At 40.5% G+C, this 26,658-nt stretch overlaps 2 protein-coding genes across 3 annotated transcripts in view; both read right to left on the bottom strand.

Moving 5' to 3' along the window:
* LOC101349462 (zinc finger protein 432-like) overlaps positions 1-6,353 on the bottom strand; it is a 58,546-nt gene extending 52,193 nt beyond the window's left edge. The window contains exons 1-2 of the mRNA XM_023736418.1: positions 6,333-6,353; positions 5,988-6,083 (exon numbers count right to left, since the gene is read on the bottom strand). The gene's annotated coding sequence lies outside the window, so the exon portion shown is untranslated. The remainder of the gene's footprint in view (positions 1-5,987; positions 6,084-6,332) is intronic.
* LOC101347770 (zinc finger protein 613-like) overlaps positions 1-25,799 on the bottom strand; it is a 28,345-nt gene extending 2,546 nt beyond the window's left edge. Inside the window, exons 1-5 of one of the 2 annotated variants that reach the window (XM_023736478.1) lie at positions 25,455-25,799; positions 13,016-13,235; positions 6,333-6,459; positions 5,988-6,083; positions 4,523-4,641 (exon numbers count right to left, since the gene is read on the bottom strand). In XM_023736478.1, coding sequence (XP_023592246.1) covers positions 4,538-4,641; positions 5,988-6,083; positions 6,333-6,459; positions 13,016-13,060 — 372 coding nt within the window. In that variant the 5' untranslated portion in view covers positions 13,061-13,235; positions 25,455-25,799 and the 3' untranslated portion in view covers positions 4,523-4,537. Of the gene's footprint in view, positions 1-28; positions 926-4,522; positions 4,642-5,987; positions 6,084-6,332; positions 6,460-13,015; positions 13,236-25,454 lie in introns of those variants that run through there. The other variant, XM_023736479.1, reaches the window with a different exon arrangement.
* Between the last annotated feature and the right edge of the window lie 859 nt (positions 25,800-26,658).

The raw sequence follows: 26,658 nt of genomic DNA, 5'->3' as shown, positions 1-26,658 counted from the left end.
TTCTGGATGAAACGTTTTCCACATGCACTGCATATGAAGGGTTTCTCTCCAGTATGACTTCTCTGATGAACAGTGAGATCTCCCTTCTGGATGAAGCCTTTTCCACATTCACTGCATATGTAGGGTTTCTCTCCAGTGTGAATTCGCTGATGACTAACAAAATTTCCCTTCTGGTTAAAGCCTTTTCCACATTCACTGCATGTATAGGGTTTCTCTCCAGTATGAGTTCGCTGATGAACAGTGAGATGTCCCTTCTGGTTGAAGCCTTTACCACATTCACCACATACGTAGGGTTTCTCTGCCATATGAGTTTTCTGATGTTTATTGAGGTGTGATTTATGCAGGTAAGCTTTGTCACATTCTGTGCATTTATACGGTTTTTCTCCTTTATGAGTTGTGTGATAATGTTCACTAAGCTTGAACTTTTTAAAGAAAATTTCCCCACACAGATTGCATTTATAGGGTTCCTCTCCTGTATGAATGAACTGGTGTTCGGTGAGCAAAAACTTCCTCAGGAAGGCTTTCCCACATTCATTGCATACATGCTGTTTCTGTATTTTGTGAGTTTTCCGACGCTTAATGATTTGAAAGTCAGTGCTGTTGGATTTTTGACTCTCAGGGAATTGCATTTCAGTACAAAATTGCTTCTGGTCAGCATGGAGAAAGCTTTTCTTATCTCCATTAGGCTCAGCAGAGTTCTTTATTTCATTGCTTCTGCTTTGGTTGACTGCCGGTAAAGTTAAATTTGACTTCACAGCTTTTTCATGTAAGTCAAATACAGCATGATTTTCCCTTAAAGGAAAATGATTTTTGTGCTGATGAACAATATTTTCCGATGCATTATGTTCATAGCACTGTTCCATGCTGTCAACCTTTCTTTCATTTTGCTGTTGCCTAAGCAGGTGATTATCAACTTTCCGGATTTCTAGGAAAGAAGAGAACAATGAATCCTTCCATCATCTTGATTTGGAATGAAGCCATTTAAAATAATGTATTGCTATAAGGTGGCTCTTTAGTGATAGCTCTCTCATATGAGTTTAAATAACACACCATGCTTAATGTTCCTTGCACAGTGAGAGAAATACAATAATATAAACAACCCAGCAGTAAAAGCAGTTAGTGTAGAAACAAGGTTAGATAATACATAACTTATGAATATAGATTTGGCTGCTTCTTAAATAAGTCCTTGTCAAACATGTAGACAATGTAAAATATAAGCAAGTCACTGTGACCTGCAGACCACAGAGGTTGTAAGGCAGCCTCCTGATCCCAATTGGTGAAGGACAGATTCATTCACTCAACAAATTCTTACTGAAAGACAATTATTCACCAGGCATAGTGGGGTATGTAGAAAATGCAGAATGTTACATATGCGGGAAAATAATTTTCATACTTACATAGTAAAGATTTGGGAATTTACAAATGTATTCCTTATGTTTATGGAGCCCACATTCTAGTGTGATAAACAACTGAAAAAAGGCAGGGAAAGCCATAAAGAAAGTAGCTGCAGATTGTGAAAAGTGGTTTTTATGAGAGGATAGCAAGAGGTGGCAGAAATGAGGATACGTTTTGAAGGAAGAGAAGGTTCACTAATGAATTCATTGTTGCTGGGGGTGGTAAAGAGAGTGAGGAATAAAGGGTAGCTGCTAAGTATTTTGCTTGAGCCACGGGGTGGTAGTGTCTTTTCATGAGATGAGGAAAATCATTAATGTATGGAATATTTAAGAGAATATTCTGAAGCATATCACCTTCAAAATGGTTATGATATCTCCAAGTACAGAAACGAAGAAATCTGAAAGATGAATAAATCTTGACTAGAAGTAACAATTTGGAAAACTTTTGTATTTAACTATGACTTAAGGACAGAGAACAGAATAAGATCATGTTCAGAGAACATGTACATTAACAGAAAACGGACACCAAGGTTTTAATCATTCTAACATTAGAACTGCTCCATAGGGTTTCCAAGGAGCGGCTGGTGGATTCAAACCGCTAACCACTTGGTTAGCAGCTGAGTTCTTAACCACTGTGCCACCAAGGCCCCTTTAACATTTAGAGTTTTAGAATTGGAAAAGTTTCCTGAGGGACTGAAATGAGTACAATGGTAATATTTACACTGAACTGAGAGAAGGATTAGAATTAGTGTGGGACCAGGAACTAACTCCGGCTTTTGTCTTTGGTCCCTTAAAAGTTAAAAATAAATAAACAAACCTGTTGCTATTGAGTCCGATTCAACTCAGAGCAACCCTATAAGACAGAGTAGAACCACCCCATAGGATTTTAAAGGCTGTAATTGTTATGGAAGCACATTGCCATATCTTTATCTCGCAGAGTGGCTGGTAGGTTCAAACCTTCAATCTTTCAGTTAGCAGCAGGGTGCTTAACCACTGCATCACCAGGGCTCCTCCCTTAAAAGACAGTCCTTGGAATTTTCCAGCAATCAAGGTGCCGTTTTTTGTTTTTTAATAACATTCAGGCAAAATCTTCGACTATGTTGAAATGGTTGAACTACACAGGTATACCTGTTAACTAGCCTGAAGAGTCGAGGGTGTTTGATGCAACCAATCATGCATATTCACTTTTTCCATCAACAATGCATATTCAATGAGGCCCCAATCATGAGTATAAAAATAAGCCATCAAAAGGACATGAAAAAGGAAGTTCAAGGCTTCCTGGACTGCTGAGAACATCCATGCATGGGAGAAGGTGGACCTCCCTGGATACAATGGAAGTGTCAAGCTGTGACCTCTCCCAGACCATGCCTGAGGTGTCTCTTCATTTAACTGTAACCATGAAGAGCCCTGGTGGTGTAGTCATTAAGCTCTCAGCTGCTAATAGAAAGGTCAATGGTTTGAATCCACCAGCCACTCTGCAGAAAAGTGATGTCGCAGTCTGCTTCTGTAAAGATTTACAGCCTTGGAAACCCTACGGGGAAGTTCTACTCTGTCCTATGGGGTCATTATGAGACAGAATCTACTCGATGGCAATGGGTTTGGTTTGGTTTGGAATTATAAGTATAGGTAGTGTCTGTGAATTCTGTGAGAATTTCTAAAGAATTAACTAACCCAAATGGGACAGTAAGCCTGCAGGGCTGGTGTCTGTTCTTTAGGCAGTCAGAGGACAGAGTCATTCTAACTTGTACCCTCTGACAGAGCTCAGGGTGGATAACTCAGAGAAGAGCTGTGCAGGCAGTTGATCAGAAGGACTGTGTCCTTCTAATTTGTGTATTTTGACCTGGCTCAGGATGGCCAGGGCACAGAAGACCTGTTCCCAGCCAGCCAGGGAAAGAGAGGACCTGGTCCTGGGCATCCATGGAGTAGATGACCTGGACTTGGGCAGCTGGTGGGAGAGGATTTGGTTCAGGGGGGCCAGGTAGGTGAAAGTGCCACATGGGTGGCTTGCAACAATGATAATGGAGATATGGTAAGGTGGGAATTGGTTTCATGATGATCCATACCACACAGTTACCAATGAAGGCAGGATTTGCCCTACTTGCCCCCTTTTTAGTGCAGTTCACATAATTAGTAAATATACAAAGGAATTCAATTAACATAGTGTGGAATAATAGGCTTCTTCGTGTAGTTTGCTCTTATACACGGCCTTTCTGGCCCTGGGTTTTTAATTCTGCCAAAAATGACTGGCTGCACTATAATCTTACAGAGTATTTGTTAGTTTACTATGCAAATAGGGTATGTAAAACCACCCAATAGAATGGAATGACCTAGTTATAAAAGCAGTGAGTCAACATTTGGTTTCAGAGAGAGGAACATAGAGAGAGAGAGAGAGAGAGAGACAGAGAGTAAAGGTATCTCCTAAAAGAGCTGTAATATAGGTCAAGAAGCTGTACCACTGAAGACAGTGAGAGACAGCATGAGGCATCTGCAGTAGATTTGTGACAGAGAGTTGAGTGCCTAAGGGCAGGAGGCTTACTGGCAGAGTGTGGTGACTTCGGGCATTTGTCAGCAGAGCTAAAAGAGCTGTAACACTTGCTGAGCAGGGCAGAGTCCCAGAGAGGCCTAACAGTAGGCAGGGCCAAGAGAAGGGCCGCCTGCCAGCAGGCAATGAGAAGGAGCTGAGAGCTGTCTTGGTTGGAAGCTATCCTGGTTGAAGAAATGTACTGTGTCTCCTGAATTGTATCCTGTTACTTCTAAGTTGATCTTGATCCCATGCTGTACATTGTTAAGTCACCAGTAAACCACATAACTGTGAGTACGATGTAGTGAATTACTTAATATGGCCCTTCAAACTATAGTCTTTGTGACACTTGGAGCTGCAACAGCAATAGAGGAAGCTCCTATGGTGAGATGAGAAGCTGCGGAGACAAGCAAACTTGGATGGTGGCAGCCAAGTGTAAAGGACAAACCCTGGCCAGAACATGTAACACTCTGAGGGATGGGGCACTATGAGCAGGGGGCTGCCCACAGTGGAGGACGTGCCATTTAGGGAGTACTGCAACAAGAGCTGTCCTGAAGCCAGCCTAGACTTATGGCCAGCCTAGAGTAGCTAGACTCACCCAAGAACTGGGACCATCCGAGAGCTATCCTGGAGGAGGCCAGGAGGACCTGGGAGCCAGCTGAGAAGATAGTTGATAGGGTAGCCCACTGAGTGACATCACAGAATAGTTCCTGATTGAAAGTTTTCCTGGTTGATGAGAGTGAACATCTGTTTCAGGGAGAGTAAGCAAATGCCCTTGAGATGTTGAGGTACTCTGCAAAAATGCTTGTAAACCTTGTCCCATGCATTTTTTTGTTTATATACATATTTGTTATATTAAAAACTATTATTGCAGATATGGTGTTTCTGTGATTTCTCTGTGACCATTGCAATGGATTAGCAAACCCATTAGAAAAAGAGAGTGCTGAGGAAGAATGGCTCGTGTCAGAAATGTGTAAGTGGGAAATTTGGGATATATTTGATCTCAGCCTCATAGGAACCAGCTTTGGCTGATTTTTATAGTCAGAGTTATCATTTCAGTAGACACGAGTTATGATCTGGTTTATGATACAACTCAAAATGTAGGATGTTAATGTTTTTTCTAGTTAAAAAATTGTCAGGAAGAGCAGAGACCTTTGAAGAAGGGAGCCCTGTAGGTAGGAAACATTAAAGGTAGTAACTACCGGGATGGCTAGGATTTTACATGTACAGTACTGAAGGATAAACTAAGTTGATAGGAGTTTTCTTGCTGGAAAGATGATCTTTGTTTCTTGCAGATAATGAGAACTCATATGGAAGTTTCATGAAGATGAGTAAAATATACACAAAAAGTCTATTAAGACACTTCCAAGGGAGATGTCAATTTGACAGTCTCCTCTAAGAAATGGAAGATTAACTCATTAGAATGAAGGAAACATTATAAGGGTTAGAAGAACAAATGAGAAAATAGAAATTTGGAGAACATCAGTATAGGGGCACAGAGAAGCCAACGAGGCGAACAGAAGCCCAATGAGAGAGAAGCTTAGCATGGGAGCACAACATCTAAGGTGGGTTTGAATGCTAGGATGGGAAATTTGTATTACTCAATAGGGGAGGAAGATGCCATAGTCTGAGAATAGTTATGAATCCAAAGTTCAATCTTTGCAGAGTGGTCTGGAAGGTGGAATTTCATAGTAAAAGAAGTGGAAGAATATGAAGAAGGGGAAGACTTAAGAATTCCAGGAAGAAGAAAATTATGGAACCAAAATTATCAAAATGTAGATCAAATACATGGGGATCTGATCTTAGGAGAGAGGAGCATATTTCTCTAAACTCGTAGGAAAAAAAGAGGTATCACGTGGAGAGAGGGATAGGTGAAGGCACTTTTGATCTTAGAAGAGACAGAGGAGTATATTTCTCTAAACTCATAGGAAAAAAAACAGGTATCACATGGAGAGAGGGATAGGTGGAGGCACTTTTATGCATCCTTAGACACCCCTCACAGATGTGCTGCCTTCTCTCACTTGAACGAGACTTCCAAAACCTTCCCCCCTTACTGCTTTTCACTTGCTCACCTGAAAAGACTCCACGATGGTTTTCATCTGATATAGTCCATGATTGTTTTCTTTGTTCCAACCTGGAGAGTGCTTCTGGTTTGCTGACTTGATAACCTGTTCATGGGAAATCACAGAATCTTAGATTCACCAAATAGGCCCTGGGTTTGTAAAGACTACAGAATATTCAATTAAAAAAAAAACAATCTTGAATGGTACAAATTAATGGTTCTTCTGTCAGGAGTGGGAGAATATACCTACTTAACAAGACCCAGAGAGTGGATTGAGCACCACACACAGTCCAAAGAGTTCAGCAGCTGAAAAAGGAAAGGCCAACGACAGGGCCAACGACAGATTTGTCCTCACCAATGGACACCAAGTTGCGATAGTTCTCCAACATCACGTCCCAGTACAGCTTCTTCTGAGCAGCGTCCAGGAGCTGCCACTCCTCCAAGGTGAACTCCATACCCACATCATTGAATGTCAGTGATTCCTGTATTAAGAGGATCTTGTTTAATGAAGTAATTTCCATTTGATGGTTTGAATGAAATATGAGGGAAGTTGTTCTGCTCATGTCCTCTATATAGGCTGCTGCATCTATATACGTAGGGTTTTTTTTTTTTTTTTTTTAAATATCTTACAGAAAAAGTAAAATCCTAACAAAATATTCTGAATGTGTGCATTCAATAATCTATCCGTTCAAAAAATTAGAATTTTCTATAATTCGTAGTAAAGAAATAGTCTTCCTAAACTACAAAAATCTCACGTTTAAATATATACATACGCACGCGCGCACACACACACCATATATATATATACATATATATACACAGGTATTCCCTCCTTTTGGAAAGTTCACTTTATTCTACTTGGCTTTTATGAAAGACCTACATTAGTACCTGTTTTCACTTCCCGAAAGAAATCCAAAGAGGATTTTCACTTTTATGAAACAAGATGAAAAGTGGAAATAGCGTTCAGCATTTGTTTTCAAATGACTTGTTAAAGAAGGCAGTACACACCCCGAGCAGTGAGAAGGGCATTGCCAAGCTCCTTCCTTGGAACTACACTCAACATCTCAGCATCCAGCCGCCATAGCTTTGAACTGTGTCTAGGAGCATCTGTGATTTATCTCCACTTACTTTGTGCATCTGTTAGAAAGATGTGTCCTAAGGCATTTTTTGTTCTGATAATGCTCAAAAAAATTTCCCTTATAAATTAATGGTAATTGCTTCTTCACTTTATACCATTCTGGCTTATGAAAGCTTTAGTAGGCATGCTCTACTTTCAGATAGTGGTAGAAATCTGTGTATACATGTGTATGTATATGTGTGTGTATATATATATATATATATACACACACATACACACACACACATATATATAGACACAGGAATACCTCAGAGATATTGCAGGTTTAATTCCAGACTACCAGAATAGAGCAAATATAGTGATAAAGCAAGTTGCAAGAATTTTTTGGTTTACCAGTGCATATGAGTTATGCTTACACTATACTGTAATCTATTAAGTGTGCAATAGCATTATGTCCAAAAAATCAATGTAAATGCCTTAATTAAAAAAAAACTTTATTGCTAAAAAATGCTAACAATCATCTGAGCCTTCAGCGAGTCATAATCGTTTGTTGGTGGAGGGTCCTGCCTCACCATTGATTGCTGCTGACTGATTAGGGTGGTGGTTAATAAAGGTTAGGCTGGTTGTGGCAATTTCCTAAAATAAGACAACAATGAAGTTTGCAGCATCCAGGTAACAGAGAGAGGTGTGCCTGCAGCACGGGTGCAAAGAGGCTGTCCTGATGGAAGAAATGTATCCTGAAGGAGCTCGAACATGTATTGTACCCTGTTACTTCCCTTATAAACCCCATAATCATGTGTATTGTCTCTGAGTTCTGTGTGGCCATGGCAATGAATTATCAAACCAAGCAGAGAAGTAGAGAGTGCTGTAGAAGGGATGGTTGGTGTAAGAATTGATAAAAATGGCCGAGAGAGAAGGTATGTATGACCTCCGCCTCATAGGAATAGCCTTGGGCTGTTGATCTTGGTCTTCCTTCACCCTTGTGAAGTTAGAAGAGGTCAGATGCTGCCCCCATGCCATTTTTACAGTTGGTGGCAGATGCAGAATTTGTTTGAATGGCTCCAAACTCACAGAAGTATGGGATTTTGTAAGAGAAAGAATGAAGGGGCTTAGGAAGTTAATTTTTTTATTTTTAGATGGTTTCTTTGGTTGTTATTACCTGTAATGTCTGAAAGGAAAGTTATGCTGCAGCTGAGGGGAGAAAAACCACTTCTGGTATGGCTTGGGAGCCCTGGTGGCACAGTGGTTAAGTGTTTGGCTGCTAACAAAAAGGTTGGCAGTTCAAATCTACCAGTCGCTCCTTGGAAACCCTATGGGGCAGTTCTACTCTGTCCTCTAGGGTCCCTATGAGTCAGAATTGACAAGATGGCAACGGTTGGGTATGGCTTGGAGTAAAAGTCAAGATAAGCAATATGACTGACAGGGGTCCCGGGTCTACTGGTTCCACTCAGCCAGAGGCCCAAGGCCAATGCATATGAACGGGAAGACTGTCAAGGGGTGGAGAAAAGAAGAAGCAACTGGAATGTTTTAAAATGGGTTATGTGTTTATTTGAATGTACTCTGGATATTGAATGTTTCTCCTACCTAGTATTGTAAAGCAGATGTAAATGTATGATAGAAATGAATATTGGGTATTACAGATTACAGACAGCATGTGACTCCACCTTTAGGCAATACTTGATTAGATAATAAGCTAAAAGGGAAACTATGATTTGCCTGATGAAACAGAGGCTTTTTGTTTCAAGCCAGTAGCCCTGTGTAGTGAGTGGGGACTTAGGTTGAAAACCTGAGCCCCACCCACAGTTTATATTTGAAAAGCCATGTAGAACCACTCAGAACTGCTGAGATAACAGAAGATTTGCATTTGAAGGAAGGATCTGCAGGAAAGAAAAAAAAAAAAGACTGTTTAGCTTTTAAAATTTCCAGTAGGCAAGTGATTAGCCTTTGGGTGCACTGAGGCAGGAAAATCAGTGCTCATCAGAAGCAACCTCCTTCCAGGACTGGAAGTTAAAGGGAGCTGGCAAGTAGCCAGGTTGGTATGCTCACTTATGGTGACCACCTGTGTTCACTAAATTAGTGGAAGTGGGGGAAGTGGAGCAATGAAGAGACAGGCTGAGTTTGGATATGTTCCATTGGCGCCTGTTGACCTAGCACACGGGGGCTAGATATGAGAGACAGAGAGAGAGAGCAGAAGAGTTGGCTGGTCAGAAGAAAAAGGAGCTGTGTGAACTCCTGAGTTTATGGATAGAACATTTTGACCTAGTCAGAGGGGGGTATGGATGAGTAACAGAAGGGCCTCGCTGGAATGAAGTGCCGGTAGGTGTGTGTGAACTTTCAAGCCTAAGGCTGCTACCCAGTGTGACCTAGCCTGGATGGCTAGGGATGAGCTGACCAGAACCTGACTGAATGAAGAGAAATTTATTTGACTGTGAGCTGGTGTACATTGCTGCAATTTGATGGCTTGCTCTGGACTGGACTTTGCTTATGGATGCAGATGCTCAAAGTTTCAATTGGAATAGAAGATTTTTTAAGACCAAGAAACATGTTTTTCTCCTCAGAGTATTGGTTTGATACGGAAGACCAATTAAGGATTTGGCTGTTTAAAATAGGGAGAGATAAAGGCATGAAGTGGCTGGCATACATGATTTCGTGGGCGTGAGTATACTCAAAATGAGGGGGACAAGACAGGATCCCCACTGAATAGATTCCTCTTTTCCTGATGGGACTGGGGAAGACAGAATGGGGGAATATGCTGATAGGATTATATGATTCATGTGTGAGTGTTCACTGTTAACAGGGTTAACTGCGATTGTACAAAGTGTAATTGTTGAAGCTGTAAATGTGAAAGTGTGGACTAAGGGGGAGGCCACTGCTAGACTGCAATACAGTGGACAAACTAAAGTTCCTTAAAGGTTCTGCTATGCTGATACCTTGTGAGCTCCGAGCAAGAGAATAATCAGTCAGTTAAATCTGTCAGACACCAGAAAGGGTAAAGCTGAGATGGCTTTTAGAGACCATGACCAGATTTAGATGAACACCTTCAGTAGACTTGAATGGCTGGTAACTAAGTAACCTCACCCTGTGGACTCTTTTGCCCTATTGAAGGACTAATTGTTAACGACTGTTTTGGACTGGTAAAATGATTGGGAGGGGGAAGTTAATCCTTCAAGTATAAAAGGGTCCATGGCTAGAAAAGCCAGGGGGTGGCCTGTGGTGTGATGGATCACATTTGTGTGGCCTTTCTCACATGGTCTTGTAACTCCCACCCATGTGATTGAGTGGGTCTTTGCAAATAAGGTTATTGTGACCCACCAAGGGGATTAGTCAGTTTTGACATCCTGCTAGCCTTAGAAGACAGCCAATTCCTGAGCAGAAGGAGAATCTCACTGCCACAAAGGAAGAAGAGTTAGGACCGGAACGTCTTTTGGACTCAGGATCCCTACGCTGAGAAGCTCCTAGAACCAGGAGACCGAGATAGAGAGCTGTAACACTGATGGTGAGAAGCAGCGGCAGAAACGGTGGTAGGAGAGACCAGCAGGCGAGGCTGGCAGGAAACGGCACAGAGGGCTTCCTGGCTTATGGTGTGAGAATGCTGAGTGCCTCTGGGCAGGGGCTTACTGGCGTAGTGGGGAGCCTCTGGGCACTTACTGGCAGAGCTAAAAGAGCTTTGTAACACTTGCCGGAACAGGGGAGGGGCCGAAGGCTAAAAGAGCTTTGTAACAGTTGACTGAGCAGGGGAGAAGCCAAAGAGCCAGAAAGAGTCATGCCTGTGGTGTGGCTGGGAAGAAGCTGTCCTCATGGAAGAAATGTATCCTAAGTGTTCCTGAACCTGAACTCTTTAAGTGTTACTTCCCTAATAAACCCCATAATCGTAAGTATTGTCTGTGAGTTCTATGTGTCCACTGCAATGAATTATCAAACTCAGCAAAGAAGTAGAGAGTGCTGTGGGAGGGATGGTTAGTGTTATAATTAGTAAGGATGGCAGAGAGAGAAGGCAAGTCTGAAATCTGCATCACAGCAATCAGCCTTAGACTGTTGATCTTGATTCTCCTTCCCCCTTTTGAAGTTAGAGGAGGTCAGATGCCACTGCCACACCATTTTTACACATAATAAAGCAAAGCACAATAAAATAAGGCATGCCTATACATACGTACACATACACACTTACAAACACACAGACATACGTACATATTACACATGTGTATGTATATATATATTAACACACAAGTTAATGGAAATGCCATACATTAAAGTGGTATCAGTCAACTGTAATGTAAAATTGAAATTACCAAAATCTAGCAGAGAATGCCACAATATAAAGGAGGTTAGGAAACATGGATAGAGTGAGAATGTCTAACATATGCTGCAGTGCAATGAATTACTTAATGTGGCCCTTTAGCCATGGTGTTTGTGACGGACACAATGATTGGGTGGGACTATGCAAATAAGGTATATGGAACCTGTGAGGGTTTAGGTTGTCAGCTTGGTTAGGCCATGATTCCCAGTAATGTGTGGTTATCTGCCATTTTATATGTGGTGGATCCTGACCTCTATATGTTGATGAGCCAGGATTGGTGTGGGGTGTGTCTTGGGTTGAAGTCTTCCAGGAAAGCATAACTCAAGTCCCATCCTTACTCAAGTTACACATTTCCCTGGGGTGTGGCCCGCATCTAAGGTATATATGTGTGTACTGATGGGGCTCTCTCTCTCTCTGCATCTGGATCCTGCATCTGATTCATGACTGATTGACCTTAGTTTCTTGGGACTTGAGTCAGAGGCCTGCCGTCTGACCTGCCAGCTCTGGGATTCACTAGTTTCCGCCCTACCCAGTGTTATGAAACAGACCTCAATGTATGAAGAAAATAAATACAGAGTGGGACAAGGATTATATCAAACTCAGAAGAGCAGTAGTGAGCGCTGTGGGAGGGACGTCTGGTGTCAAAACTGGTAAAAAGTTTAAAGGGTGGAGGTATGTTTGACCTCCACCTCATAGGAATCAGCCTTGGGTTGATGCTGATGGTGATTCCCCTACTCCCTTGTGAAGTTAAATGAAGAGGTCAGACACCCCTATGCCATTTTTTACAATCCTCATCTGTAAGTATGGTCTGCGAGTACTGTGTGGCCAATCAAAATTTATCGAACCTAGAAGAGCAGGAGAGAATGCTGTGGGAGGAACAGCTGATGTCAGAATTGTTAAAAAGGTTAAAGAGTGGAGGTATTTCTGACCCCCACCTCACAGGGATCAGCCTTAGGCATTAACCTCTCTGAAGTTAGACAGGTTCTGACACCATTACTACTACCAATTTACACTGGTATTCAGGAAGCAAGTTGCTATGGTGGGGAGGTCCACATGGCAAGTAACAGAGGGCTCCCTCTAGCCAACACAAAGTGAGTAACCCAGGTTCTCACGGAACTGAATCCTGCCCACAACCAAGCAAGTGAGCTTGAAATCAGGTTCTTCCCCATTCGCCCCTCAGCTAAGGAACCATGGAAGAAACAGCCATAAGAAACCTGTTTTTACATCTATGAGAATGCTGCTGTTCAGGACACTATCTACCACACCATCTCCAGAAAGAAATAATAAAGAAATTTCCTCAGATAAGAGTCCCATGAAATATTGAAATCCCAAAGGGAAGTGATCTTTTTTCTCCTCAAAAACTGGGCATAGCATTTAAATTATAATTCTCTTCTGTTGGCCAGGACAATATTAGACACAAGTTGACAGCTAATATAACCCAAAGAATTCTCCAGGCACATATTATGTTCAGTGTAAATACTTTAGTGTTAATTCCATGAACAAGATATTCGTGATCCTACTTTGCCTGATGTTGACATCACAATCTAAGTTTATTTCTCTCCAAATTCTACTTTTCCAAATTTATACTTTTCAGCTGAACTGCACTGATATTTTATAGGACTTTACAAATCCATTAAAGAACAAAGGAAAGTATAAAACAAACCAAAGTCACCTGGGCCTTGACCATTTTCTTTTGTTCTCGGGACATTGCCAGCAACTGGGATTCTGTGTCTTTGTATTTTCTGGATCAGCTCTAATTTCTGTTCAGAAATCTCAGTCTCCTGGGAAGGGTGTTTCCTAGAAATGACAATACCCAAATCCTGCAACCTCTTCCTCCTTCCTTCAATTGATTCTCTTGTTGCTGGGGAGTCAGGACCTGTAGGCTGAAGGGAAAAATCAGTATCAGTGGTACATTACCTCTAAGCCCAGATGCTGTCACTGCTCCTGGCACTCACCTTAACACAAGGCCCCCAAAACTGTTGACTATCACACACAATACAGGGGAAGTCAGCACAACTGGACTAAGCCAAAAGCTAAGAAGTTTCCTGAATACAACCAAACACTTCGAGGGACAGGGTAACGGGGTGGGGGTCTGGGAACCAGGTTTCAGGGGACATTTAGGTCAATTAGCATAACAAAGTTTATTAAGAAAATGTTTTTGCATCCCATTTTGGTGAGTGGCATCTGGGGTCTTAACAGCTAGTGAGCAGCCATCTAAGATGCATCAATTGGTCCCAACGATCTGGAGCAAAGGAGAATGAAGAACACCAAAGACACAAGGAAAACATTAGCCCAAGAGACAGAAAGAGCCACATAAACCAGAGACTCCATCAGCCTGAGACCAGAACTAGATGGTGCCTGACTACCACCAATGACCACCCTGACAGGCAACACAACAGAGAGTCCTTGATGCAGCAGGAGAACAGTAAGGTGCAAAACTCAAATTCTAGTAAAAAGACCAGACTTAATGGTCTGACTGAGACTAGAGGGACCTGGAAGACATGGACCCTGTATTCTCTGTTAGCCCAGAACTGAAACCATTCCTGAAGCCAACTCTTCAGACAAAGATTAGACTGGACTATAAGACATAAAATGATACTTGTAAAGAGGGTGCTTCTTAGCTCAAGTACATACATGAGACTAAATGGGCAGCTCCCATCTGGAGGCGAGATGAGAAGGCAGAAAGGGTCAGGAGCTGGTTGAATGGACACGAGAAATCTGGGGTGGAAAGGAGGAGTGTTTTGTCACATTATAGGGAGAGCAGCTAGGGTCACATAATAATGTGTGTAGAAATTTTTGTATGAGAAACTAACTTGAACTGTAAACTTTCACTTAATGCATACACACACACACAAAAACAACTGTTGACTGTCCCTTTATTTTGTACCCCCAGAACAGTTTACACACATGGGCAATGAAACCTAAGATTCAGAATTTGCAGAGATATGGGTAGAACATGTCTTTTTAAAAAATGGTGCTTGGACAATCAGATTTATGTGTGAAAGAAAGAAAAAAAAAAAGAAAGCTTGATCCCTACCTCACAACATATAAACTATCAATTCAGGAATGAGTATGACTCTCAATGAGAACGGCAAATCAATAAAGCTTTAAGAAGATGAGTTTACATTAGGGTATTGAAACATATTTTAAACATGACAAATAAAGCACTAACTGTAAAGTGAAGAATAATCTTCTGGAGGAACTATAAAAGATACAACCACTTTAGAAAACACTTAGGCATCATCTATTAGACTGAAATTATATATACATTTCGAAATAACAATTTAAGTCTTGAGACATACATCTAGGTATATATGCCCCCATAATGAGTGCACATTTGAATGACAAGACATATACCAATATTTTCAAAGGAGCATTTTTAGTAACCCAAACTTCAAAGAACCCAAAATGAACATTAATATTAGAGAAGAAAAAAACAGTGCTATACATTCAAACAATGGAATGCTAAGTTGTTGTTGTTAGGTGCTGTCAAGTTGGTTCCGACTCATAGCGACCCTATGTACCACAGAATGAAACACTGCCTGGTCCTGCGCCATGCTCACAATTGTTGTTATGCTTGAGCCCAATGTTGCAGCCATGGTGTCAATCCATCTCATTGAAGGTCTTCATCTTTTCCGATGACCCTCTACTTTACCAAGCATGATGTCCTCCTCCAAGGACTGATCCCTCCTGATAACAGGTCCAAAGCATGTAAGACGTACTCTTACCATCCTTGCTTCTAAGGAGCATTCTGGTTGTACTTCTTCCAAGACAGATTTGTTGGTTCTTTGGCAGTCCATGATATATTCAATATTCTTCGCCAGCACCACAGTTCAAAGGCGTCAATTCTTCTTCAGTCTTCCTTATTCATAGTCCAGCTTTCGCATGCATATGATGTGATTGAAAACACCATGGCTTGGGTCAGGCGCACCTTAGTCTTCAAGGTGACATCTTTGGTTTTCAACACTCTAAAGAGGTTTTTTGCAACAGATTTGCCCAATGCAATGTGTCTTTTGGTTTCTTGATTGCTGCTTCCATGGGTGTTGACTGTGGATCCAAGTAAAATGAAATCCTTGACAACTTCAATCTTTGTTTATCATGATGTTGCTTATTGGTCCAGTTGTGAGGATTTTTGTTTTCTTCATGTTGAAGTAAGTGCTTCCAGTCCTCTTCACTTTCAGCAAGCAAGGTTATGTCATCTGCATAACGCAGGTTGTTAATGAGTCTTCCTCCAATCCTGATGCCACATTCTTCTTCATATAGTCCAGCTTCTCAGATTATCTGCTCAGTATACAGATTGAATAGGTATGGTGAAAGGATACAACCCTGATGCATACCTTTCCTTATTTTAAACCACACAGTATCCCCTTGTTCTGTCCAGACAACTGCCTTTTGATGCATGTACAGGTTCCTCATGAGCACAACTAAGTGTCCTGGAATTCCCAGTCTTCTTAATGTTATCCATAATTTGTTATGGTTCAGACAGTCGAATGCCTCTGCATAGTCAATAAAACACAGGTAAACATCTTTCTGGTATTCTCTGCTTTCAGCCAGGATCCATCTGACATCAGCAATGATATCCCTGGTTCCACGTCCTCTTCTGAATTTGGCCTGAATTTCTGCCAGTTCCCTGTCAATATACTGCTGCAGCCACTTTTGAATGATCTTCAGCAAAATTTTACCTGTGTGTGATATTAACGATATTGTTTGATAATTTCTGCATTTGGCTGGATAATCTTTCTTGGGAATAGACATAAATATGGATCTCTTCCAGTCATTTGGCCAGGTGGTTGTCTTTCAAATTTCTTGGCATAGACAAGTGACCACTTGCAGCGCTGCATCTGTTTGTTGAAACATCTCAACTGATATTCTGTCAATTTCCTGGAGCCTTGTTTTTCACCAATGCCTTCAGTGCAGCTTGGACTTTTTCCTTCAGTACCATCGGTTCCTGATCATATGCTACCTCTTGAAATGGTTGAACGTCGACCAACTCTTTTTGGTATAATGACATTCATCATCAAAAAGAACCTTTCAAGGTCTATCCTGAAGTACAACGCTGTCAGTGATAGGCTAATATCCATACACTTACAAGATGATCAATTAATATGACTATTTTTCAAATTTATGCACCAGCCACTAAGGCTGAAGATGAAGAAATTAAATATTTTTACCAGCTTCTGCAGTCTAAAATTGGGAAATGCAATCAGGATGCATTGGTAAGTACTGGTGATTGGAATGCGAAAGTTGGAAACGAAGAAGGATCGATAGTTGGAAAATATGGCCTTGGTAATAGAAAGGATGTGGGGGATCACATGATAGAATTTTGCAAGACCAACGACTTCTGCATTGCAGATACCTTTTTTCAACAACATAAACGGCGACTATACACATAGACTTCCCCAGGTGGAATACACAATAATCAAATCGGCTACATCTGTGGAGATGATGGAAAAGCTCAATATCATCAGTCAGAACAAGGCCAGGGGCTGACTGCAGAACAGACCATCAACTGCTCATATGCAAGTTCAAGTTGAAACTGAAGAAAATTAGAACAAGTCCACGACAGCCAAAGTACGACCTTGATTATATCCCACCTGAATTTAGAGACCATCTCAAGAATAGATTTGACACATTGAACACTAATGACCAAAGACCAGACAAGCTGTGGAATGACGTCAAGGCCATCATACATGAAGAAAGCAAGAGGTCATTAAAAAGACAGGAAAGAAAGAAAAGACCAAAATGGAAGTCAGAACAGACTCTGAAACTTGCTCTTGAATGTCGAGTAGCTAAAGCAAAAGGAAGAAATGATGAAGTAAAATAACTGAACAGAAGATTTCAAAGGGAGGATCGAGAAGACAAAGTAAAGTATTGTAATGACATGTGCAAAGAGCTGGAGATGGAAAACCAAAAGGGAAGAACATGCTCGGCATTTCTCAAGCTAAAAGAACTGAATTAAAAATTCAAGCCTCAAGTTGCAATAGCAAAGGATTCTATGGGGAAAATATTAAACGAAGCAGGAAGCATCAAATGAAGATGGAAGGAATACACAGAGTCATGGAATGCTATAGAGCAACTAAATTTTTGTTCAGTCTACAAGCTAAGAATGCCTTGTACATTATTTAAAGGACTGACAAAAAAAGAAATCAAAACAAAAGCAAGGAAGTCTATGTGAGAGACTTCATGTGGCCTGCAAATCCTAAAATGTTTATTAGGTAGCCATTCACAGAGTAAGTTTGCCAAGTCTTGTTGCAGAGCAAAGTAAATACATCTGTGTGTAATAACACGAACGACTCACATAAATATTGTATTGAGCAAACCAATCCTGATTAAAATAATAGATTATATACAATTCCATTTATGTTCACTTGAAAATAGGCAAAATAATTATAATCATTAGGAATAATTAACTACGTGGTAAAACTATAAAGAAAACCTGGAAATGGTTGCTATAGCCACTTGGTTGCTGGCAATGTTCTATTTCTTGCCCTGTGCAGTGGTTAGTTACACCTATATTGCCTTTATACTAGATAAATTGTATAATTTTTTAAAAAGAAGATAAATTTAAAAAAATTAAAGGAATAGAAGAGTCCAGAAATTCCAAAACAAAAATGAAGAGCCCCAAAACACCAAAAGTTTCTTCTTTGATAAGACCAATAAAATATACACAGTCTTAGTAAAACGGGGAAGGAACCCCGGTGGTACAGTGGTTAAGCGCTGGGCTGCTAACTGAAAGGTAGATGGTTCAAACCAATGAGCCACTCCACTGGAGAAAGATGTGGCAGCCTGTTTCTGTAAAGATTACAGCCTTGGAAACCCTATGGGGCAGTTTTGCTCTGTTCCATAGGGTGGCAGTGCGTCCGAATCGACTTGACCACAACTGATTTTTGTGTGTGTGTGTGAGATGGGTCAATAGAGAAATAGAAGTGGCACATTTAGAGAATGTAAGGAATGAATGTGAGAAATGACCCAGATAAAATCAACATTGTATACTAGAGTAGAATTATTCACATACCATGCCATTCCTAATACCACCAAAGGGAAGTTGACACACAAAACCCACTGCCGTTGAGTTGATCCTCATTCATAGCGACCCTACTGGAAAGAGCAGAACTGCCCCATAGGGTTTCAAAGGCTGTAAGTCTTTATGGAAGTAGATTGCTGCATCTTTCTTCCCCTAGCGCTGCTGGTGGGTTCGAACCACCGACCTTTAGGTTAGCAGCTGAGTGCTTAACAACTGTGCCACCAGGACTCAGAAGGACTTACTCGTAAACTGGAATACGGGTCACTTTGCCAGAGATATGAATAATTAACAAAATAGAGTAGGTCAGCAAAGTAGAAAGTGTGCACGTATGTGAAACTTTGCGGACGGTACGGTCTCCTACACCAGGACTCAACTCTACTTTCGTAGCGCAAAAGCAGCCCTAGATAGGCAGTGTGATGGATTAGTCCCTGAGACAGTAGTTAATTAGCCAATTACGGGATGAAGAGTAGAAGATATATGATTATCTAAACAAAGGCTTTCGAACTATTGGCAGGGGAATATACCACATACTGTTTCAGCAGCCAAGGTTCCTGGTAAGGCAGACCCCCGCCCAGTGTTGCATTAAAAATCATGTTTTCTTTACTTTGGTTCCTCCCCCACAGTGTTGCATTAAAAACACTGTTTCCTTTGCTGGGCTTTCTCCCCCTACCCCAGCTTTGCATCTGAATCCTGCTTTTGCTTGGAGGTTATATGTAAAACCCACAGCGTCTGGGTACTATGATTAAGAATGCTGCTGATGTCACTTGTATGAACTCCCTGCTTGTAAACCTCTTTAATAGTAACTTGTCTCCTTGCCCTTAGAGAGCCGTCTTGGTAGCAGCAGCTTTGACTACTTTTCTTTGTACAAAGAAATGAAGGTTGCTTTTCTGTTCTCCCACTTCGGACTCTGATTTATTGGCCAATGAGTCATGCTGAGCAAGACCTGGAGTTTCTGCCCAGTAACATTTCTGGCAAGCCAACCAGGAGTCATCTGCTCACTTAACTGCGGTCGATGGGACAACAGACCGGCCCCGATATCTGGCGTCACCAGATTTTTCCTAGAGACCTTGGAGCAGCTCTGGAAGCCAATCCATGCGGACCCAAAAAACGGCTCTGCGGGATACACAAAATGCGCTTGGGTTGTTTGGTAAGTACATTAAGGCTTTAGAAGAGTCCCAAGAAATGGGAGAAACTGACTGTTCAGGGCATTAGGAATCTGAGGTTATTTGGTAAATAACAGGGTAATTCCTAGGTCAGGCCATAGAAGAGTCCCAAGAAGCGGGAGGAATTGACCGCTGAGGGCATAAGAGGCTCAGGTACCTGTTAGGTTGGTGCACCAAGTTAGGTTGTGTGAGTGTGTGTGTGTGTATCCAGAGAATGGGGAACGCTCAAGGGATCCCAGAATGTAGCCCGCTAAGACGCATCCTTAAGAACTGGGAGCGGACACTCAGCTTGTCGCTTTCCTACTTCTGCCTCTTTAAATACATGCCGAATAAAACCTTTCTTTTTCCTTCACTGAACTTTGTGGCGTTTTCATCCTACAAGAGTTAATAGTGTAGGCACTGCAGGGATTCTAAAGCCATGAATCCAGCTGGGGAGACCGGACTGTGGAGCAGAAGCCAGCAAAAAAAAAAAAAAAAAAAGTCCTATCTTCGGGACCCACACGTTGGCACTCCATGTCCCTTGACACTGACGGGGTGAGTGCCCTTGGAAAACGAGCCTTCGCTTATTCTTTTTATTCTCTTTCTCATGTTTTCTTAAGTTTTGTTTGGCATATTTGTTTTGAAAACCAGTTGTTTCATTAAGGAGAATCTTTCTTAGATTTTTGTTTAAGAGTGATGGCTACTATTTTGGAGAGCTGAAGCTTAGCATCTGGATTCAGGAGCTTGAAACATTAAAGAGACAATTCTATTTCAAAAGAGCTCTGGGTCACTATAAGCCACAAAATCTGGGCATGGGTCAACTAGTAAAAGCCATTATGGCGGTCACCAGCATTCATCACGAGCGTTAAAGACTCTGTGACAGGATAAAGTGGTCATGAGACAGGCTAGAAACTAGAGAAAGCCTGGGAAACAGTGCTCTGTTTTGCCAAATTCGCAGGGAGAAGTGGTAGCTCCATACCTGTTCGATGATAGTTTCTCAATAAAAAATCACAATGTTAAAATCATTAGTAGCTACTTTAAAATACTTTCCAATTAAAGAAACTAGTATATTTAAGGTCTAAAATAAGAGACTAGGCTTCTAGTCAACAAAATGAATTAAGTTCAAAAAAGAAAAGAAAACCAAAAGCTTGAACCTCAGAGCTTAACATTTTTAATAAATACGCCTGGATTCCACGCCCCCCCGCCTCCACCGAGACAATGGTTTAGAGTTCATATTTAAAAACACTATAAACTGAATATACGAGAAGCAATTTAGAATTTCAGTGGCCACTTTGGGAAAATGAACTTCCATTTATGTTGTCCTGTCTTTTCCTTTCTGGAGAACGTTTGCTTGATGCTCAGGTTTTGTCAAAAGTTCTAACATTCCTCCATCTGAAGCTCTGGCAAATTGATAAATTTTATCTAAAAACCTGTTTTGTTTTGTTTTTTTCTGTGAATTGAGTCAAGAGAGTGAGGGCGGGACGAGATCCAGCCTCCCCAGCCCCCAGTCTCACTAGCCAAGAATTGATGGATTCTTTTACAAAATTTCTGAAGAGCTTTGGTATTTATTGGGTAGACAGCCCTTCAGAATGCCTAGGCCAACTTCAACATATGTAAATGAATTTGGATGAACCAATCTTGTCTTCCCTGAGTCAAGAGAGAAAGGGCGAGAGACTTAAGGTTACATCTATCTAAATAAATTGGTCAGTTGAACAGAAACTTTGTGATTTCCAAGGCTGGTTGATGAAATCTTTAAGGGGTAAAATTAGATCGAGAAAAATAGTAAAATTTAAATAAAAACTTGGAATGTTTGAACAAACTTCATTTCAATAATTGTTTCATGGTATACAAGCTGAAAATAATTTCCAAGATCTTTTAGGTAACTTACAGATATTAAATTGAATAAATACATATTCGTGTTAAGTTTATATACTTTTGCTTTTTATAGCACAAAAAAAAGATATATATATTTGGGTCTGCTAATGAGTGTGTTCATTTTGCCATTTTAAAAGAATGTACTATAAGAGCTATAGAACAGAGACAATGCTTAAGAGGTTTATTAAAAAGAAATTTATTTTATATGGTCAAAAGTTTTTATCTGTCTGACAAAAGTTTAATAGTTTAATTTATGAGATTTTTAGGAGCTTTAATGTTAAATACTATATAAAACAAAGAATTGGGTTTTTCACTGTTAAAATAACAAAAATTTTCTTTGATTTCTGAGTTAAAGGGCTAATTTATTCTTTGTGTAATCTGCATCAAAGATGAAGGTTCAGCCTCTCATTAAAATAAAATTCCTGAGTCGAAAACCAAGTTGCATGGCTTGAGAGAAAAAAAATTTTTTTATATAAAGGAAAGGTTTATTTAATATGTTATAAACTACACAGAATGTATAGTCAAAATCAAAAGAAATGCTTGATTCTCTTTGGGTCAAAATTTATATGTTAGTATTTCCTCTTATGTTTTTGCCTAATATTAGACAGCAAATACAAAATATTATGCCATAATTTTATCATTATTTCTTTATTGCTAACTTGGGCAACTTTATTTTTTGAATCTAGCATCAAAACCAACGTTTTAACTGGTGCATTGACATCGTTTATCTACGAAGTCTTTTTATTATTATCCAGGTATTTAGAGACTTGATCACCTTGCATATCCTGACTATATGGTATTATGTCTCAAAATTATTATATAGTGTATTATATCTGAAGCTCTTTAAAAATAAGCTTAATCATTATACTTAAAAATATTTTTGTCTAAAGTTTTTTTAAACTGACTTGATTTGGCTCGAATTTTTATAATTAAGAGTATTATGTTCATAAATTAATCATGGCCATATTAAGATTTGTTGTCTGCAGATAAGTTTTTACTTTGCTGATTTGCTGAAAACGTTTGACCAAAATATCTCAACAAAAAGATGGACTATATTAGACTTATGAAAAGAACTGTGACTAGACTGAATCAAGATTTCCAAAACTCTAATGTAGAAGCTGATGAGTTTACAGACTGCGGTGGATCCAGAATCATGTGGAACAGAAATTAACTACAACCTCAGTAAAGGAAAACTATGGGTTTTATGTGGGAATATTGCTGATGTTTTAAGGTTCTGTTTTCTGGATATAAGAAACCATTTTCCTTTCTCCTAAATTATTTAACTAATGGGTTTAGATATTATAACTCTCAAATTAGAAGTTCTTATTGGTAAACTTAGCAAAGTTGTAATATAACCAGAGAAGTATCTGAAATTCATTTGAGTTATGATTTTACAAAACAGAATAGCATTAAAATTCTTACTAGTTCTCTCAAAAAAAGTTTTGTGACACTTCTCCTTCTGAGAAAGTGACCCATGACTGTTAATAGGTAAACCAAGGAAGGGCAGCTTGCCCTTGAGAACACTTAGTATGTTTTAAACAGATTAACTGAAGACCTCCAACAGGAGAGATCCATCCTATATTATCTTTTTAATCATGTGGTCTCTCATGAAAATCTGGTTGTCACATGTGAATTTTTCCATACCTTCTGTTTCCTCTAGACAAACTTTGTGTGTTCCTTATGGATATATGTTTTTGTGTAGTGAATCCAACTATACCAGTTTAAATGATCCCTTTCCAACTGACAGTGAGTTTCCATGAGCAATCTCTTGTTTAGATTCCTGGTGAATGCATGGGCAAAGCTCTTTGAGAATCTTAAAATTACCTTTAGATATTCATAGTAATGATGCTAGTAAATATTGAAAAGGTAACGTTAAAATGTTACACATTCTAAAATGAGAGTCAAAAAGAAACCCATTGGTCCAATACTCAGGGTAAGTAGCTTTAGTTCTTATTATGGTACAGTTAAATTAAAAAAAAAAAAAAAACTTTAAGAAATTTATCAATCATTATGGGACAAATAACAGACAAAGTTGTTAATGAGCTAAAAACACAACAGCAATCTCGGGCCTCATTACCCAAGTTAATACAAGAGAACAAAATAGCCTTAGGTTTTTTCAGCCCAAGAAAGGGTAATGCAGTACTGTAGCAAATACCTCTTGTTATATTCAGAAAAATAACACAAGAGAAATAAAACAGGATATACACAGGATTAGACAACAAGCTACTTGGGTACACACCGTAACACCCTTACAAACACCAGGTTATTTGGTTAGTTACCATCAAGAATAAAGACATGCGCTAAATCACCATTGCAAGAAATAATATTCTTAGTCTGCATCCTGATAGTATTAGGCATAATAAAATTTATCTTCTATTGTCCTACACACTTAAAAAAGCCTCAGATTAAAATGTTGATGTACATTGAGTCTGCTCACTTCGGCAATGCAATTGATGGGAATGTTGCTCTTACTTAAGATCCTGGCGAAGAACCAGATGGTATTCAGTGGAAAACAGCACCAGGAGTTTAAAGAGCCTGCCATGGTCGCCATCTAAGGGCTTGACTAAGTCCAGGTATTAATTATCAATGTGTTATCTCCAATTTCTGATCAAAAGAAAAGAATGATTTAGGAGATAATATTGCAGCCATTATTCCCTGTCCTCGAGCATAAAGAATGTGACCTAGCTGGAGCTGGACTCACAAGGACCCATAAAGACACATCATCTGGGCCCTGAGGTATGAAGACAATAGCTAGGACAATCTTTATATATATATATATCTTTTAGGGAAGCATTTGCATAAACAGGGCATAAAAGCCACTCTTTTTCTTTTACTATTTAGTAAATAGTTAGAAACCAACAAGAGGTCAATAGCCACAATCAAAGGCCTAGGTCCAATATTTGCCCCTCCCCAAATATATGCCAAACAATTCCCAGCCGTCATACAGTTTAAAATGAACACTGGTCCTGAATGACCAATGTCCAAAAAAGAAATGGGAAGAAACGAGGCAGAGTCCCCACTGTATGCATTAAAAATACTGTTTTGTTTAACTGGCTTCCTCCCCCACAGTACTGCGTTAAAAATCTTGTTTCCTTTGCTGGGATCCTCCCCCCCCCCTCCCGCCCCCCAGCCGTCATTTGAATACTGCTTTTGCTTGGAGGTTGTATGTAAACCCCATTGCGCTTTCGTAGTATGATTAAGAATGTTGCTGATGTAACTCGTATGAACTCCCTACTTGTAAACCCCTTTAAAGGTACTTTGTCTCCTTGCCCTTAGAGAGCAGGCTTGGCAGCAGCAGCTGCGACAGACTACTTCTCTTTATACAACGAAATAAAGGTGCGTTTCCTGTTCTCCCACCTGGGTCTCTCCCACCTCTGTCTCTCGTTTATTGGCCAATACAAGTCGTGCCGAGCAAGAACGTGGGGTTTCCACCTGGTAACAACTGCGCTCCATATTAAATTCCAAAGCCAAAGCAGACAGCATATTCATGGTAAATATCATCTCCACCCCTTCCAAGAAGAGAGATCTGCAAAGACCCAGTACCCTGACAGTCGGGACAGCCTTAATCGTTGCACAGAGTCGCTTACCCCAAGTCTGACCCCAAAGGCACCAGACTCCCACCTGCTTGCCCTCACACACCTCCACCCCAGCGCTCCCCTCAGGAACTACATGGGTGTTAACTACACCACGTCCACACACCTCCCTCCCTCTGTTCCAAGGACAAAAACACTGACCAGTTTTTCTCCTGAATTGAGGCGGGCAGCCTCAGAGTCCAACCCTCCTAAGAGAGCTTGCTCTGGCTTATCCTTCTACACCGAGAATAGGTCGCACATTGTCCTGAAATTGTCCTTGGCAAAATAACCACAAAACGGGCCACAGATGGCCTCAACCGGTTTTAGCAGGTTTTCAACCCACCTTGGCATTTTAAGTGACCTATTAGCTCATTAAGTGAAAAAACACATATAAGCACCCAGCCTCTGGGTGGAGACTTAACATGCTAATGAAGGAAAATCGACCTCAACCTCCATCCCGGAGGATCGAACCCCCCCAGCCCTGAGCACCTGCATGAAGGTCAATCCTGAATAGTCATGATGATTTGCATTTCTTTGTCAGCTGTCTGTAAAAGCCCACCTCCCCAAGCTGCCTGCAAGGAGTCTTGGAGGCAGCATCCCCAATGGCTCCTTTCCTGCGCAATGAAATAAAGGCGTCTTCTCTGCCACCTCGGCCTCTTGTTTATTGGCTGTAACGAGTCACGCCGAGCAGAACCTACGGTTTCCACGCGGCAACAGAATCATGCGGATTTCAGAAATACTGCAATTACGTCTGAGAACTGCTTCTATTTCTGGACCTCTGCGGCAGAATAACTTGTTTGCCTACGGCCGGTGAGGGTCGGAAACCGCATTTCCAGCATTGACTTAGGAGGTAATATGTCTGCTCCCTTCTTGTCGCGTCTGTCCGAAGGCGGCCATATTTGAACACATACCGTACAGAACGCACGGGGCCATTTTTTTTTTTTTTTTTTTTAAATATTTTATTGTACTTCAGGTGAAGGCTTACAGAACAGATAGTTTCTCATGTAACAGTAACACACATGCTGTTTTATGACATTGGTTAACAACCCCACAACATTTTAACCCTCTAAATTCTCAACTTTTTTTTTTTTTTTTGGTGAAAATACACATAGCCAAAGATATGCCATTTCAAAAATTTTTTTTACATACACATTTAAGTGACATTGACTACGCTCTTCTAATTGTGCTGTTATTCTCACTTAAGATGAAGGCTTACAGGACAAAATAGTCTCCCATTTTACAGTTACTACAAATGTTGCCCTATGACAATGGTTAACAATCTCACAACACATCAACAATATCCTTACTGTACTTTGTGTTCCCTATCATCAGCTTCCTACTCCTCTTCTGCCTTCTGGGCCTTATCACTGGACTCCTGTACCTCGTTACTCTCATGGTTTTACTGGGCTGTCCACTCCCAGGCTGAACAGTGAACCTCGAAGGTAACTTTGCCACTGAGCTAAAAGGGTATCTGGGGGCCATACTCTCGGGGTTTCTCCAGTCTCCTTTAGGCCAGTAAATCTGGTCTTTTTTTTGTGTGTGAGTTAGAATTATGCTCTACATCCTTCTCCAGCTCTGTCCAGAACACGGGGCCATTTTTTATACCAGTAGCTAGTGTCAAAAATAATCAAAATTCAAAGAAATTTGAACATAAGGTTTACTTTAAGCAGTTATTGTATATGCATACAGGGAG

This window comes from Trichechus manatus, unplaced genomic scaffold, assembly GCF_000243295.1.
Source record: "Trichechus manatus latirostris isolate Lorelei unplaced genomic scaffold, TriManLat1.0 scaffold00087, whole genome shotgun sequence".
NCBI classification, from domain to species: Eukaryota; Metazoa; Chordata; class Mammalia; order Sirenia; family Trichechidae; genus Trichechus; species Trichechus manatus.
The sequence above is the reverse complement of the archived record's forward strand: the minus strand, read 5'-3'. Positions and strand labels throughout refer to the sequence as shown.